Source organism: Bombus impatiens, unplaced genomic scaffold (assembly GCF_000188095.3).
Source record: "Bombus impatiens unplaced genomic scaffold, BIMP_2.2 scf_0114, whole genome shotgun sequence".
In the NCBI taxonomy this organism is placed as follows: Eukaryota; Metazoa; Arthropoda; class Insecta; order Hymenoptera; family Apidae; genus Bombus; species Bombus impatiens.
Window position 1 is genome coordinate 1,385,095 of NT_176533.1, and position 17,897 is coordinate 1,402,991.

The window sequence follows — 17,897 nt, forward strand, 5'->3', positions numbered from 1 at the left end:
TTTAACGAAACGATATTCTACTATGAAATAATCTTCTTAATGCTTTCAAAATTTGTCAATAATTTTGATTTCTTAAATTTCTTTAAATTTCAAACTTACTATAATAAATTGTCAATTTTCTGCATTGCTGTCTTTTTCTCTTCTTTTTTTTTAACCAATCTATTTGTTGACTAATATGTCGATTAGGAATAAAAAGGAAGCAGTGACATAATACTGTTAGACGTCGATTATGGTTCAGTGTTGTGAGAAACATACAGATTTCAATGTGTCGTGTTTTCTTCCAATATACGTATGGAGTATTGTTTAGGGCTTAGATAATGGAAAGTTTGTGGATCTTTTGCAATCATATTTTTCGTTTATTTTCACCTGACTTTCTACATTCTTTTATTTCTCTTATTGTGTTTTCTATCTGAGATGTATCAGGCAATGGAATAGTTTCTGGAGTATCTGTTTCAGAATATCGAATGTTTTTCGACAGTCTGGAACATCGGCACAAATTGCCTCGAAAATGACTTTGTTGACTTTTCCAAGTAACCACCGCAGTGAATTAAATTAACATATTGATATAATATTTCTTCCGAATAACAACTTTGGCGACAAGAATTTTACTTCTCACTCGCGCAATAATTAATCGTTTCAACAATCAACTTTATTATTCTCTTTATCATTATTCTGTTTCGTAACATTCGAATTCAGGCGAAAAAAGAAGACAGATTTTTCAGACAGAAAAATTTTTCTCCGAAGATATAATTTTAAAGCGTAAGAGCGTCCTTGGAAAATTGTATAATACAACTAAAAAATAACAAAGTTACAACAATGCATCTAATTGGAATTTTAAAACTCGATCAACAGAATATTTTTGCATTGTACCAGGAATATTATAAAAATTGTCCTTCAAATAATCAAACAACGTCTGCATCGATCTTTTAATTCGCTCGAACAATTGCAAATGTCAACGTATTATGTCACTCGCAATTCCGATAAAATCAAGTTTATTCCTCGTAAACGTGTAAGATATTATTTTCACGAGAAAAAAAAAAAAAAAAAAGAGAGATATCATCGTAGGACTCACCGCGCGTTCCACGAAGGCAGACTAAACACGAAATTATGCACGTTTGATGTGCTTATTATCGAAGAATATTGAGGTTGATCGATTTGTAATGTATGAAAGTCACGTTTATCGTTTCGTGCAATCGTTATTCATCGTGATGGGCCGTGAATTACGAAACGACGAAGATTCTCGTAAAAATCCGTGTAAATCCGTGTTCGGATTGTAAACACCGGAAAACGACGTTTCTTGATTCTTATCGACGAGATGTAATCCCCGTTGACAGCAGATTTGTTTCGTTGTGGCCAGTTGCACGGTCAGATAATTTGTTGGTAATCTTAGAGGTGTTATTTCTACAGGGTGTGGCGTGTAACTGGAATCGCTTCGATTACTGTGCAAATAACGATGTTAACGAAAAATATTGCAGAACAGAAAAGTTAAATGATTTCCAGAGGAACATAGTCTATCGCGATTAACTTTTTTATAGGAGGATGCGTAGAGGATATACGAAGGTCGGGATTGTTTTTTTAAAACATACTTGTTTTCTTGTGTATGGATTCTTCGAGATATTCTGTGTCAGGTAAAATCAATAATTTGTGCGATTTTTATATGAAACATCTCGCTTTTTTAATTAAAATATCTCATTACTTATTCATGTTTTTTATATATCGTATCTTAATATTTTTTATATTTGAAGAATATTTAAAAAGATTATATTTTAAAAAATAAATTTTTTATTTCATTTGATCTTCGTATGTTCTTTATCCTCCTTGAAAAAAAGCTAATCACACCAAATTAAAATTATTATTTACGCAGTGATCGTTCCAGTATGTGCGCCACACTGTACGCGAGAACAGTGGCTTATTGTAGCATTCATATAGTTAATTATGTTAAATTATACGTATTTAATAGTAGTTATGTATGTATGTACTTTTATACGATTACAAAGGCTTGATATTACGAAGGCAAAATTACAGGATCTGATGGAAAGACATTTTTTAATTTTCTACGTTAACATTATTCTCATAAATATTAATCATAATAATTCGTCATAGAATCCATACTTAATGAATAATTTCTTTGTGCTTTAGGATGCTTTGGACACTAAAGGATGGTCATCCAAGAACAACCAAAATGGGTATGTTCACGATATTATTATTAAATAACAAATTTACTTTCAAATTTAAATAGACAGATAAAATAATAAAAAAATGTTGGTCTTCCAATTGCAAAACGTATCAGTGATTAAAATACCGATTCTAAAGAACGTTAAACATTAAAAAGAACTGTTAATCGTAGAAAATATTGTACGCTAGAAGGAAATATTAATGACAAATAGACTGCAAAATTTTCATGTAAATTCATACTTTGCGAAGTCAATTCAATTTGATTCAATTAGTCTCGTTGATTCCAGTTACGACCACAAGTCCAACATCTATGTTATGGAGCTCGAGGAGAAGAAGAAAAGCGTGCAGGAGTACGAAGAGGACTACGATCCTTACGTTCACAGAAATGTTACCCATCCAACTACGTAAGTATCTGTTAATTTCCCTTCTTTTTATCCATTTATTTACCCATACGCTTTATTCGTTTACGTTCTATCTCATTTTCTTCTTCTGTTCCTTCTATACAGGGTGTCCTGCAGCACGTCGGGGAACCGATGGATTCTGCACGCGAAAACAATAAAAATGGTTCATATAAACATATGCCCTATTTAACCTCGCGAATTATAGCGAATTTTATATTGGAGTAATTCCATTGAAAGACGACAGTAGTCAGATTAATTTTACCTTCCTAACCATAAACAAGATTTCCAGAAAATTCCAGCACTAAGAAGAAAAAAAGGAGAGAATAAGACGATAAAGAAACGTCTCTACTAATCTTGTGCTGGGATGCAAAGAGGTCACTTTGAACACATCTCGTGAAGATATGCAAATGCAGTTCGTTCGAGAGGAAACTCGTTATAACTCGAAAACAAAGTCGAATAGGCAATATGTTTATATGAACTGATTTTATTGTCGATTTTATTGATTTTATCGACACCTTGTATATTTCTTTCTTCTTCCTTTCTAATATTATTTTATTTAATTTCAACTTCACAGATTCCCGGAAATGGTACCGACTTTACAACATTTTTCCAAACTCGCGCTTTCTTCGTCTCTTTTGCGCTTGTTTTAACACATACAAAGTTCATAAAACTAGGTTTACTCTTGTACTTCTTCTTTCCAATAAATTCACGCAAATCGAACTTGATCAGAACGGATAGATTGGTTCTAACGAAGAAAGAGGAAATAGAGGAGAGGAAAAATGTAAGTCGATATCGTTCGGTAGATTAACGCAATCGCCTGCATTTGCATAATGTCGAACGCGGTGCGCATTCGAAACGACGACGTTTCGTTTATTCTGACCGCGTTTCTCTGGATACAAATTACGCGGTAATTTATTGCGGCGATTAGTCACGAAACGGAAGAATAAGATTGCCCTCGGAGAAATAACTTGGAAACGCTGACACGCGTGGAAAAAGGTCGATGACGTTTTGTCTTGGAATCTAAGTTCCTGGAAAGTTATAGTTATATCTAATCTAATCTCATTCTATTCAGCTTTAACGAAAATTAAGACGGTACATTTTTAAATACTACTAAAATATGTCAATTATTTCTATGGATAATTTCCAGCACTGCGTCGAGGAATTGAAATTTAATTTTACCCATCTTCTTCGTTTTAGGGATTATCAATTAATAAAGTATACATTTTTCTTGATATCTGCATTCACCCTATTAACGAGATAGTACAAAGTTTTCATTTTCTATCTAAAATCCTTTTCTTTCAGAATCTTTTATCCTTTCTTTTTTATTGGAGATTTCTTTCTCTCTTTAAAATTACCTTATTATTTCCCTTGAAAACCATTCATGAAAAAATAAGAATTTCTCCTTTCCTATTAATTTTTAATTAATTAATTAATTTTTAATTAATTATAAAGAAAATATTGAATATTTTAGGAGCTGGGAGACGTTGCTACATCTGCTGAAAGGCAGCTTGGGTACGGGAATCCTTGCTATGCCAAAGGCTTTCTACCATTCTGGGTTCGGTATTGGTATAGTGGCAACAATAATCATAGGTCTATTCTGTACTTATTGTATGCGGATTCTTGTCACTTGTGAATACGAGCTCTGCAAGAGGAAGAGGGTAGCTTCGTTAAGTTACCCTGCTACAGCGGAAGCTGCGTTGTTGGAAGGTCCTGCTCCGTTCAGGCGGTTTGCCAAGGCTTCCACGTGAGTATTTACACACAGAATTTTCATTTTTAATCAAATATTTACTTTTTACTTCATAAATAGCTTAGAATTTAATTTTCGTGAGATTCTAAACGTTACTTTAGAAATCATTCGTCAATACATAGAAATTATGTTATAAAACGTATTAACGTATGCTATTAAATATTATATTTAATTTGTTAACTACATATATGAGAAAGTTTTAGTAAGTCGAATGATACTAAAGACGCTAAAGTTAAAGCTTGACTTTTCACAGAAAGCGTATCTCTAATTAACGATTGTATAAAATAATTTTCATTTATTTAAAATAGTCATTTGATGATCGAATAAATACACGAATAAGTTTTTAATATGGAAAATTTAGATTTACGTTAATAGTTAAAGCAACTTAGTAATTAATAAAGCTAAATAAGTGGAAATTTGTGATACGATTCTTAGAATTACTAGCGAACTTTTAATAACTGAACAGATCTATGTAATGAAATTCTGTAAATAAAAGATTAAAAATATTTTAGTATAGATATATATGTAGGATTTTCAATTTGCCTTACATTATATTTTATTTTATTATGCGAATGACTGAATATTTATTCATATTTAAATAATTATTTTTATATAATACGTTATAACAACTACCATTATAATTGTTATAATAATATGTTATAATATGTTATGAAAACACGGTATTGTTATACTGAAAATTATTTCACTATTAAATATCAAATATCAAAATTGTATTAAGTGTGTCAAGATCACAGTGTAGATAACAAAAATAACTAAAGAGCTGCGTTTGCGTGCGCGTAAGCATGCGATCGAGATTATCGCGTATACAATGAGAACCTTGCGGAAATTTCAAGGCAGATAAATCCTTTGTTTTGCAGTCACACGATAAACGCATTCCTTATGGTATATCAATTGGGAACTTGCTGCGTCTATACTGTATTCATCGCCACGAATTTGCAACTGGTTAGTACAATTATTAATTAATCGTAGCAAATTCATCGTAGAATTAAAATCATTCATAGAATCATACAGCGATCTTTGTCATAAAAATTCGAATTTTCAAATCGTACTTGAAGAATACTCAAAAACTCCAACTTTTCGAAAGGGGCCATTGACTATTGTCATCTGCATCGACTGGCAGCTTTTAAAATTTCTGATGAAATCGTTGAATATGTTCCAATTTATAAAATTGAAATTTATAAAATTGAACAAGCATCCTTAGTACAGCAACAAATGTTTATATATCTTTTCTAAAAAAATCAACGCTAAAAGAATTCAAACCTCACTTATTGTTAAATAAATTAATTAATATTTTTACGAGCAAAGAAACGGAGAACAAGGGAAGATTTTAATTAAAGTTCGCTAAACCCGATTTAAATATCAAATTGGAATATTTAGATTCAGGAAATTTAGATGTAATTAATATCAGTGAATTTTAATTATGACTTAGCCAATGTTAGCTATATTTAATCAGAGTGCATGTGAAATTAACTATACTGAATTCAAAACTCGAATCAAATTCAACTAAAGTCAATTATGGTTCAATAAGAGTTAATTAAATCCAGTTCAATTAAATCCGATTAGATTTCAGTAAAACCTAATTAAACCCAACTTAACTAAACCCAATCTGAATTCAGGCAGTGTCAATTAAACGTAATTAAACTTCAGTGAAATTTAATCAAACGCAACTTAACCAAATTCAATCTGAACTTACGCGACATTAACCAAATCCAAGTCAAATCTAATCGGACTCTATCTAAATCCGACTAAAGTCAGATAGAATGCACATAAATTGAACTAAATTCATTGAGAATTCAGCTAAAGTCCCCTAAACCTAGTTAGTGTCACTACTAACTAATACTAATGCCAACTGAACTCAATTAGAATTTTTTAAAATTCAGTTACACTTAATCAACATCGATCTACCGTTAATCAAACCCAATTCCGTTAAACCTACTCAAACTTTGCCTAAAACTAATTATATCCACTCAGAATGTAGCCAAATTTAACGTAACCCTAAGCGCAGTTTTCTAACAACCAAAACCAACCGCGCGAACTCTCAGTCCAATTACAATCTTCATAAATTCGATTAAGTTGAATAAAAATCCACCTAATGTTAATTAAACGTAATTCAAATCTACTTCAATTTCGTTGCAACTAATTAAGTCCATCCAGCTGAATTTAACGTAACTCTAAACCCAGCTCTCATCGTCAATCTAATCGCGAGAGCTCTCAATCCAATTTGAATGTTCTCAAATTCAACCAAACTTAATAAAAATCCACTGAACATGGATTAAACGTCAATTCCGTTAAACCTCGCAATTCTAATTGGCGTCCGATTAATGCCAGCTAAATTCAATTAGAATTCTCTTCGATTCGAATTTAATCAAAATCCATGTGACGTCGACGAAATCCCATTACCATTAAATTCCATCTAATTATATTCAGCCAGAATCCAGCTAAATTTAACGTAACTCTAAACTCAGCTTTCCAAACAAAACTAACCGCGAGGAGAACTCTGAATCTAGTTCCCCTACCAACTGACCAAATGACATCACCTGTTTCGTTGCCACTATTCTCTATCATTCCGAGCAACGTCGGCGCAACGGTGACTCACGAGATTTCGCTACTCTCGTTAAACTCGCGCTGATCCAGCTTTTACCGCGAGGAATCCCGTTCTCGAGCGGCGCGACTAGAACCGTGTACGCGATGTGTAGGCAGAGAAAAAGAAGCATGTAGGTCAGGGAAACACGCCGCGAGGAATAAACGATTAGACGGTCGACGCGTCGCGTCGCGTCGTTATGAACCTCGTGAGTCAAGGTGATAATACGTGGTTCAGGTTCGTTGACATTTCATCAGGCGACAGGATGAAGTCAAGTTTCTGTTTACGAGGACACGTGTCTCGTTTTGGTCACCGGAATTAGGAAGAAGCTCGAGAAATCGTGTACAATGAGTAATGATAGCGTTGACCGTGAAGTTACTTAGAAGGCGTCCTCAAGTACTCATTTCCTTTTATTTAGCTTTTGGTTTCAGCGTAGGACACTTGCTTTCGGTATCTGGAATAATATTTTAGCAAGGTTGTATCTGTTTAGAGTCTGTAACGTGTGGGTTTGTCGACCGTCTGTCTTTGCTTTTTAACATTTCTCAAGTTTAATGGTTTGTTTTTTTATTTCTCCAGTCATTCTTTAATTTCAATTTTCTATATAATATTGACTATTCTTAGCGATCCTAATCTTCTTAATGTCACTGTTATAGGAGGACTTTTTCATTTTTGATCAGTTGTGAACGTAAATTTGAACTTTACGTTAAAGGTTTCAGAGCTTGAATTCTGGTTAATTGTTTTAGGCTTGGAGAATCGAGGAGGAAATATGGCAAATAGAATTTGTTAAATATCGTTTTCTGGCGTGTTTTATAAACTTTTTAGAATATTTTTTCCTACGTTTCCTTATCAAATTTTTCACGTCTATGAACATTTCTGAATAAATATCTTTCCAATATACGCTCCTGACTCTTGATATCAATTCATTTCCGATATATCATATTATATTTCTCATATCGTTATGCAATGTTTCTTACATCTTAACAAATACTCCCAAACATAATCTGCTGATTGTTATCGAAAAGTGCCATTGGAAGGCGATTATGCGATAAATTACTTCATTAAAAGAAACCCTCGAGTCATCATCCTGACATTTACAACGTCTGCAATTTTTCTCTTTCTTCTTTAACATTGAAATTCCTACATTCGACGCGTAACGTTCGCTTAACGTTACAATTTTCTGTCGCACTCGTAACTATGCAAATAAAACGGACCTACTACTTTTATATCCACTTGCATGGGCGCAAATTATGCAGTCGATAGTAAGGACTTTCAAGGACCAACTATCTACTTATATACTGTACAGATATTTCACGAAGCATTCAAGGATTTACCGCGTTCTCCTAAGAACCGTACAATGTATAACGATTATGCGCTTTGTTACATTGTTGTATCGAATCGAAAGGACTAGCTTGACCTGTTATAAATTATGTAAAAAGGGTCGCCTCCACTAGATTCCGCTTCGATACTTTGCTATATAACTTTGTTGCATTCTCCTACCGAGGGAATTCCCCTCACGCTTGGGAACGAAATGAAAATTTCAATCGACTCGTTTGCTAATTCTTCAGAAGTTCATTAGCCTCGTTCAGTGACAGGCAACTAGACCTTTTATGGTTGGCGCAATTGTGAGAGTTAACCGAGTGTTCTCTTTCTTTACTAAATTATTTAATCCGAGCTACTGGCATATCGTACGAATAAAAAAAATATCGGTCGAGGGTGGGATCATTTCCGATCACATGTCCTTTCTCGTCTTTAAGGATTTACAAATGGAAATGATTTATTTTATTTTATTTTAAATTTTCACGGTTGAATTTTATCGGTAAATGTTGATTAGAATAAGATTCATCTCAAATGAATTCTTTGATAAAGACAGTTTATATACTAAATGTTACGGTTGTCCCAAAAGTTTCTTTCGTTTTATAAGTGAAATAATAGATGCACGATATTTTTTATTTTATATTATTTTATGGATTTATCATTTTGTAGTAACAGAATAAAATGCATCATACATAATTTATATCACAGTTTTATTGAATTATGTATGAGCCATTTTGTAGTAATGGAATGGAATGGATCAAACGTAATTCAATAAAATAACATAAAACAAAAAATGTTTCCTTACAAAGCGAAGAGAACTTTTCGAACAATCTGATATTAAATAATTTACTATTTAGTTGATGTTAATGTTAACGTTTCAATGATATTCACTCGATGTAACTACTTCAATGTTGACGTATCATTACAATTGTCGATATTATTGGATTATTACTGAATACTACCATGTAAATTACTTAAATATTAGTCCAATTATATTAATATATTCAATTTCATCACAGACATTGATAATACTTCAACGCCACAATTTCAACATACTCAGTGAACCTGATACACCTTCCATCGATACAGTGTTCCTATATGGAACTGTGCGGTCCTAATACAATCCTTTCGCTGTGACACATCACGTAACAAAACCAGCTACGGTGACTCACGAAACTATTTGAACACGTGGCATATCAAACATTTATGGAAACCTACATGTATCATGAACGTTATTGAAACAAAATTTTCCGAAGCCTCTGAAGATATTTCAACGAAGGTTTATAGGTAGACCGCACTTTTTTATACGTTTCTATAAAATTTCAAAATGCAAAAAATGCACATGATACATAAAGATATAGAAAATATTGCTTATAGTAATTTAGGAGATAAAACAAGCCTCTATTTGAATATCTCGTAACAAATATCTTCGTACATTTTCCAACACCTATCAAATATTAACATACCATCTTGCCTTTTACTAAACTGTCAATCAAATTTGAATATCTTCTGCGATATATTCAGCAAAGTCTCGTACAATAAATATTTAAATATTTTCCTGAGTCACTCTATATCCCAACAGGTGTGCTTCTCTGAAAAAGAATTCCGAAGCCCGCCGGGTATTCAATAAATACCAAATACCGGGTAGTCAATAAATTAAGCAACATCGTTGCAGGCATAGGTGATGATCTTCCTTATTTCCCTTGGGAGAAACCAGCGTTCTTCGACATTCACGCGCGGTAGCGCGCAGGATTCTAAGTTCTCGTGAACGTTTCATCCAACGTTCTAAGCCACTTGCCGTAATAACGTGTGTCGTAACGCCGCTTAACTATCCATTACATTGCGTAGTATAGTTTGCACTGGTGTACGGCGAAACCGACGTACACCGCCCTCTCATTCCTCGTCCAGTTTCTAAACGAGTTCCACCGTTGATGGAATTTCGTTGAAGATAATCGTTTGCCCCTAGTATCGGCTAGGGGATACGGTCATGGCAACGCACAATGCGGCAGACAGTGGACAAAAATCGAAATAATCGTCGTTCGATGTTCATCTTATTATTCGATGACATTCGTCAGTCTGTGAATAAGCAAATTTAATGCGAAAAATAATTTCGTCGAACATCGATATGGGATTTGTGAAAATCGTTTGTACATGAAAGTCTAATCGCTTGGAAATTGGTACGTTGTATATTCTCGTTTGTTGGTTCCTGTCACATAGCGTTTGGAACATCTTAAATATGGAGAGTCTGAGTACGAGATATGTCTAATTTTAATTTCCAATTTAATTTTCTTTCTTTCTTTAAAAATCGATTTAGAAAGAAAAGGTTCCAGCTGTTCTGTAATTTTTATTGTTTTGTACCCAGAAGGTACTGTATTGTATTGCTGCATAATCTTTGCTACAGTATCTTTTTAGCGAAATACATCGATAATAATCGACTTGGTTAAAAAGTGGATTTCTGACTACACTTGTCTGAAAGAAATTTTTGAAGCTGTACAAAAACTGTCTTTGAAATCTTAAATCTTGTTCGTTACTAAATATCGAAGTAATATCTGACGAAACGGAAGACAGGATAAACGATTTCTGCATGACACTTGCAAAGAAATGGGAAGATTATTCTCCACATCAGCCGTTTGCTTAGTTAAACATCACCGTGTGTGATTATACAAAGAATAATAAATATTCACGACTCGATCATCAAATATTTAAACTGAGTCAAAGAGTAGGTAGCTGACAAAGAGCTGATAAACAGACTCTTACTCACGTCGAATCACTTAATATCAAGTTTCAGGAAAAATGCACGTTATATGCATTTTTTAACCTTTGTCTCGAGTTCTCATTCAAACGCCTCACTGTGCAACGTTTTCTTTCCCGTACATACGCATACTTTGTCTTTGGACGCAGAGAACACGTTGCATTGGTAATCTGTTGAGAATGGTTTGACGAAGTTTGTTTCAGTTTAATTTGGTTTACTTCGGTCTGTTTGAGTTTCTTCCAATCGATTCTCAATTCTTTTGGAATAGGTTTCGATTGGATGTCGTAGATCTTTTGTTTGTTGCAAGTGGTTTGACGTAGTTTAGTCAAGTTTACTTTCATTGATAATAAATACCACTTGATGCAAAATATTTAACATCTAATCAGACTACAGCAACGGCAAAAAATCTCACCGATCATTTGTTATATAACAGAACAAGCAACCAAATCAATAACCACAGGCTATCATTCAATTTCCCAATCAACCAATTAAACTCACCACTCTATAATTTTCAATTTTTTAAAAATAACGATAAGACTGGGTAAGAAAGAAGGAACAGGATTTAAAGGACTGCGTTCTAAACGGAAGTTCCAAGCTGAACTCGAGGACTGATTAAACGTAATAGTTCGATCTGTTGTGTAACGCACGTGAACCAATCGGAATCGGTTCAATCTGGCTGCAACAGGAAATAGGGTGTAGTTCTCTATCGGTTCGAGGGTAATTTTTTCACGGCAGAACATGTCCATTCGTGCGCTCTGAAATGAAATCGAACCGGTTTCGCTAATATCTGAAACCCTCAGGGAACACACGCAGTCGATTGTTCGTCGATATCAGAAACCACTTCTAAATTGAAAAATATAGAAAATCGAAGCACGAGGAACAAATTGGAAATAACGATAATAACAATAATAATAACGTCGTTAATTAATCGCCGCAGTGTGCTACACATATTGTCAACCGTCCAAGAAAACATATTATTTTCTATTGTACCGTTCGTAACGAGCTATATTTCATTCAGTTCGTTCTTTTCTTTCGTTTAAAAACACCTCTGCACAATATGTCAGATAAATATGATAAATGTTACTTTTATATATTTATTTGTCCTTTTCGAGAATTTTTATGTCGCTTTGTATTACTTCTAATATATTAGAAGCGTTTATTCAAGTGCAATTAATTTGATCGAAGATATTTCAAATCTGTAGGCATAGAAATGAAGACGTGTATTTAACAAATTTGAATTTAAATTCGTATAAGTGCGATTGGTAAAGCGATTCGCAATTTTCTTGCCTTAAAACCTTAAAACCTTAGAATCCGATTAATTGATATCGAATTCCAATAAAACTCCATTTATCTACGGGACGGTTGGTAACTGGTGGTACAAGCGGAAAGGGGTTGATTCTACGCGAAAAAAAAAGTCAAAAATATAGAATAAAAATTTTTCGTTCGAGGCTTTGTTTTCGAGAAAATCGACTTTGAATTTTCGCTCGGTACGCGTGCACTTTATCGCGTCTCGTTATAACGGATCTCACTGTAGATCGTTGTCTCGATGGAAAAATTAAAAAAAAAAATTTTATTCTATATTTTCGACTTCTTTTTTCGCGTAGAATCACCCCCTTTCCGCTTGTACCACCAATTACCAACCACCCTGTATATCTCAAATTCCGAATTTAAATATCACACAAGTTGAACCAATTTCGTTCCAAGTTCTATCAATTAATAATTTATTAAGCAACGAGTAAGATTTATTCTCTTTAACATTAATTTAACCTTATTGTAAACTATTTACCTTTCAATGAGTTTGGACGATTAAAATTCCACTGTAGTTTCTTAACGTACGAGCAACGATTCTAAACTCGTTGTCTATCCAGTGGATGCCCTTGTAATCTGATTAAGGTGTTCTGCCCTCTTAATCGTACATCCTGAATCAAGTCAGAGAATTAGAATAGCGAGAGCTGTCCGCCACGGTCGTGGAGTCACCGCGAAAAAACGAGATAAATCAAAATTACGCCTGAAGGCTATCTACACGATGTAGAAGGCGTTTCAATTCGACGATTTCTTTTTCTCTGACTCGTTCGCGATGTATAGAGGACTTTTGTTTCGAGACAGGAACTAAGAGGTTTACATTTCGCTTCGTTGAGCAGAGTGAAGTACGTTTTATAATGCAACATGTTACCGAACTTTGGTATTCCAAATGAAGAGACAAGTCGAAGATATAGAATGGAATTTTTTCATACGACGTTTGGTTTTCGAGAAAATCGAGTTTGAAAATATGCCAAGTACATATTCACTTGGCTTACGTCGGACTGAACGAAAGTTATTAAGACTTGACAAGAGATAATTCTATATTTGAAAATAAGTCAAAAGTGCAGAATAAAGTTTCTTCGTGAGATAGTTTCTTTTCGCAGAAGAATAAATATGTAAATTTAATATACGCGTGTACTAGATCAGTCCTTAACCAAACACGTCTAAACTCTATTTCCTTGAGAACCAAGTGTGCAACGGGAAGACTTTATTCTGCATTTCTGATAATATTTTCGCACGTGAGATAACTTCCTGTTGATTATTTACTTATACCCAGTCTGTAATTAGTCGACTTTAAATATACTTGATAAATTTCCAAGCTCGATTTTTGCCAGAACAAGCCGTCACAGGAAAAAATCCTATCGTATATTTTTTACTTGTTTTCTCATGTAGATCCTCCTCCTTTTGGCTTGTGCCTTCGGTTTGGTAACATTCTATATACGGTATATTAATTGGTGAAACGTTGAGCAAAGAAACGTTGACAGTTAGCGGTATGTTGTGTGATACTGAGTCTGACAGAATTGTCTATTTATAGCGAACCATTCATTTATTCTATACGGATATTATAATTTATTAATTGGAACGTTATAGGTTTTGGATATAACGAGCGATTTATTTGCAGATTACTATGATTCTTAAATTATATTTGATATGGTAGCGCGCGTCTATAGCGAAATAAATTCTTACATTGAGAATAAAATATATTATAGTAAAATGAAATATTTGTACTGCAATATTATTGCAATAATATACTATTTCGTGCTCTTTTTATCTTTCCTTCTTGATTGTTCTACGATTTCTAATTTGATGTATTTAACAAAGCAGTGTGCCGATGATGGAATACTTATTTCTGATACTTCTATATTTAACATGGTACTACGTTTTATCTATCATTCCTTGGTTTATCGAACTATATACCGCATAGTAATCTATACGTAGTGGAGCGTTTATTTTGGATATTACTATGTTTAACATGACAGTATGCATACAGGGTGTCCCAGCTAGGGCCAGCCAGGCCACTTAAATATCTCTGTCGCCTTTAACGCGATGAAAAATATTCGTAGCTCGAATTAAATGATTTCCAAAGGGAAATATCATGGAGCAAGGTTTCTCGTTTGCTCGCTTTTTTTCTCAGTCTTTCCAAGGTCATCGTCATCTTTTATGTATGAAAGGCGTATTTTTTTCTATTGCATCTTGTAGCAGACAAGGGAATACGTATGAATATGCCTGAGTCATGACCTTCGGATCATTTTGAACACCAAAAGAATGACGAAATTGTAAAACGGCGTTAGCATGGTATGTAAATTTACAGTTTATGTTATTAAATGTTCAAAGATATTTACGTCTAGACATTTAAATGCGTTCGTCCGGCTGGAACATTTCGTGTAACAATATATTTCCTCCGCAACGTAACTGTGTACTAAGACTCTTACCATTTACTTTTCTTCGCCAGTTTTACTACAGTTATGGTACTACTTCAAGTACTAATGTCATTACTTTTACTATTGGCTTTTACTCTTTCGCCTACATTGCAGTACTACCTTATTCGACTATCTCTATCATCTTTTCCAGAGTAAGAACGCGTATCACGTTCTTCTTCTCCGTATGCTGTTACCATTAATTGCAGTATGCATTATACGTAGTAAATACGTTTCACAGTAACCGGTACCTTCACCATATCATTACCTACATAGCCATAACTATCTATACTGAACCGTACTTATTGCACGTTTCACGTGTAACCTAGTACGTAGTAACTGGTATTACTACACTTGCTGTATGCCCACGTGTAATCAACTAGCATGTGCCGTTACTATACTTACTACACGTTCCACGTGCAACATAGTGTAGCATCGTACGTGTAACACTGTAGCATCTGAATCGAAAAATATTTGTCTAGAATGTCAGTTTTGGATGTTTTCGAGGTCGTTGAAGTCGAAAATGAAGTTCGTTCTTCACGGAAATAAGACGCACAAAATCTCCACGTACGACGAAACTTGTCGATGCGTCACGTTCTCGTAGATTTTGACGACACTTTTTTTTAAAATTTCGTACTTTTAAACTACCGTGTGGGCTAATTTACGTGCACTTGAATCATAAGTATTGCAGTAGGTTTGGTTTACTTTTTAGTTTCGGTTAGACTACTATGTGTTCACACAGGAAGCGATAAAATTGGCATTGGCTGTGCCATTACTTGTTTTGTTTCGTCACTGCAGTTGAGACCTTGGCCGGACAAACGTTCATAAGGTTGAATTTTTTAAATCGTTCGTTTCTCTGAGATATGGCCATCTTATTCCGCTTTAGCGACAAAAATAACCGCCGAAAAGACACGTTCAGCTCGAAGATTTTACAGTCCGCGTACCGTATTTTATCTCAGCATCGTTACATTAATTAATTACGTTACGTGTTATGTTTATTCTATTCAGATTTTCAGATATTACTCAGCGAACACGTGGACATACTTGTTCGATAAAGAACGACAATCACGTTCTTCCGTCGTCCAAAGCACGCATAATTATCGTGATCTCAATAAAATCAGCGATCGTGAAAAGCGTTACGCGATTCTTCGATTCTACATATAGTTTATCGGCAGAAACGTAATATGTTTCTACGATCGTTAAGCTACGTTCACAACAAACACGTGGAATTTCTTTCCTTTCCTTTCGTCGAGAATACGTTTCGCATTGCTATGCTAATTTTCTATGAAACGATACGAATAAAGTGGCGGAAGAGCTTCTCTGAAAAATTTGGAACTATAAAGGCATTTGTATCTCTTTTGTTAAGCGACGAAAGAAATCTTCAACAAATTCGGTTGCGCAAAAGGATCTGTTTACTTTTTTTTTTCTAATGAGTGTATTCTTGGTTTTTATTACGACAAGGAGACCGTCTGATGTCATATTTGTATTCTTAGTGCCATGGTTGCATGTTGATAGTTGATATTGATAAGTGGACGTGTGAATTCGATTTTAAAGGAGGTGAAAAATAACAAGAAGACATATTAACATGTAATTCTTTTTTCATTTTCGTGTTGCTAATAATTGTGATGAGAATATCGTGCGCGAATATGATGAAGATATTCTTAATATTCTGGCAGGTTAAAGATTTTACAAGAAATTTAAAATCAATCGCGATAAGTTTTTATCAAAAAGATAAAAATGTAATTTTTACAACGACGTATCTGTAACATTTGAAATTAGGCGCGAAGTTATTCAAAAATTTGTAATTTCTTATCAATAATAAGCTCGATCAATCCCTCGATAATCAAATTTCTAACCAGATTTTTTACTCCAACATCAAAAACAGACGGTTCCATCAAAATTCTGCAATTACGTGCAAATGAAAAGTGCTGGATTTTGAAATATAATTACACATTTGCATAGCAGAAAATATCTTTCAAATCCCTTCAAAATTATTCTCTGGAATAAATAGTTCTACCTTGGCCACGTATTTATCAACAATTGCTATCGCGAATGTTTAAGCAACCTCGTGTTTTCCACAAGAAAATATTAAATATTAAATATTGTAACGAGCACTGTGCTTTGAATATTCCACATATTTCTGCGTATCATGCATTTTTATCTTTTATGCATCTTTACGTTTTTCATAGATGCAGGAACGTGCGCAGTCTAATAATTATATAAAATACGTTCGTTGCTATAATGACGTTTACGTAAGTTTACCATTGGGAAGAAACTCTTTCTTTCACGGAACACGCTAGGGAAATTGTACTCGTCCCGGGAAACTCCATGTATCGTGGCAAAAATGAAACTCCTATTAGAATCGCGTTCGTTGCGTCACGTTTCTCTATTACGTAAGGCGAAGGTTGAGCCGATGGTAAATGGTATGTGTTAAGAACGGAGTCGCGGCCCATTTCCGGTCGCCCTTGAATTCGAAACGCAACTACGCCCGATATCGACGACACTACGAACCGATAACGATCGTTGTGTCGACGTTACACTTGCAGAATTGCACAGCGTGTTGCGTGAAACGATCATTTACGCGTTAAGGCCGCTGTATCGAAATTGAAATTCCCACTATACGTTATCTCCTATATCATCTATACACGATGCAAGTTCTAAGGAGCTCAGTCTTATCGAGACGGTGCTATTCATCTTCGAAGTTGAAAGTTTGAGCGCGTAATTCCCTTAATAAGTCGCTGCAAGAATGTCCGTCTGATTAATTACGGAAAAAAACAGTTCTCGTAAAGTTGTTGAAGAACTAGCATGTTGTGCAAGTTGGCTAGAGGAGTCTTCTCTTCCTTTCTTCTCCTGCTTTTTTTCAAGTTTTCGAATAAAAGTAATGTGGTAATATCGGTATATTATGACGCGAAATTGCCGATCTGTTCGTTTCTGAATTGTTTGTCAGTGTAGAAACGTAGAAAGTATAGGACAGCCAAGAAATCGCTTCCTACAGATAGAATCTGAGTCTCGCGTCGAGTCTCGCGACCAACGTATTTTATTTCTGAATTTATTGTATTGTAACGCTGTAAATATTCTAAACCATAGAAATTACACGGTGTAAACTGGCCAACCGTGCGACGCTTGTCATTTTTGTTTCGTATACGAATTCTTTTACAATTGCACTGTGAAATGATTTTCAAATTGA

At 34.3% G+C, this 17,897-nt stretch overlaps 1 protein-coding gene across 1 annotated transcript in view; it reads left to right on the plus strand.

Annotated features, from left to right (window-relative positions):
• Positions 1 to 17,897, plus strand: part of LOC100748993 (proton-coupled amino acid transporter-like protein CG1139) — a 40,779-nt gene that overhangs the window by 16,426 nt on the left and 6,456 nt on the right. The window contains exons 2-5 of the mRNA XM_012380963.3: positions 2,140 to 2,186; positions 2,463 to 2,579; positions 4,048 to 4,320; positions 5,202 to 5,286. Of these exons, the coding sequence (XP_012236386.1) occupies positions 2,140 to 2,186; positions 2,463 to 2,579; positions 4,048 to 4,320; positions 5,202 to 5,286 (522 nt within the window). The remainder of the gene's footprint in view (positions 1 to 2,139; positions 2,187 to 2,462; positions 2,580 to 4,047; positions 4,321 to 5,201; positions 5,287 to 17,897) is intronic.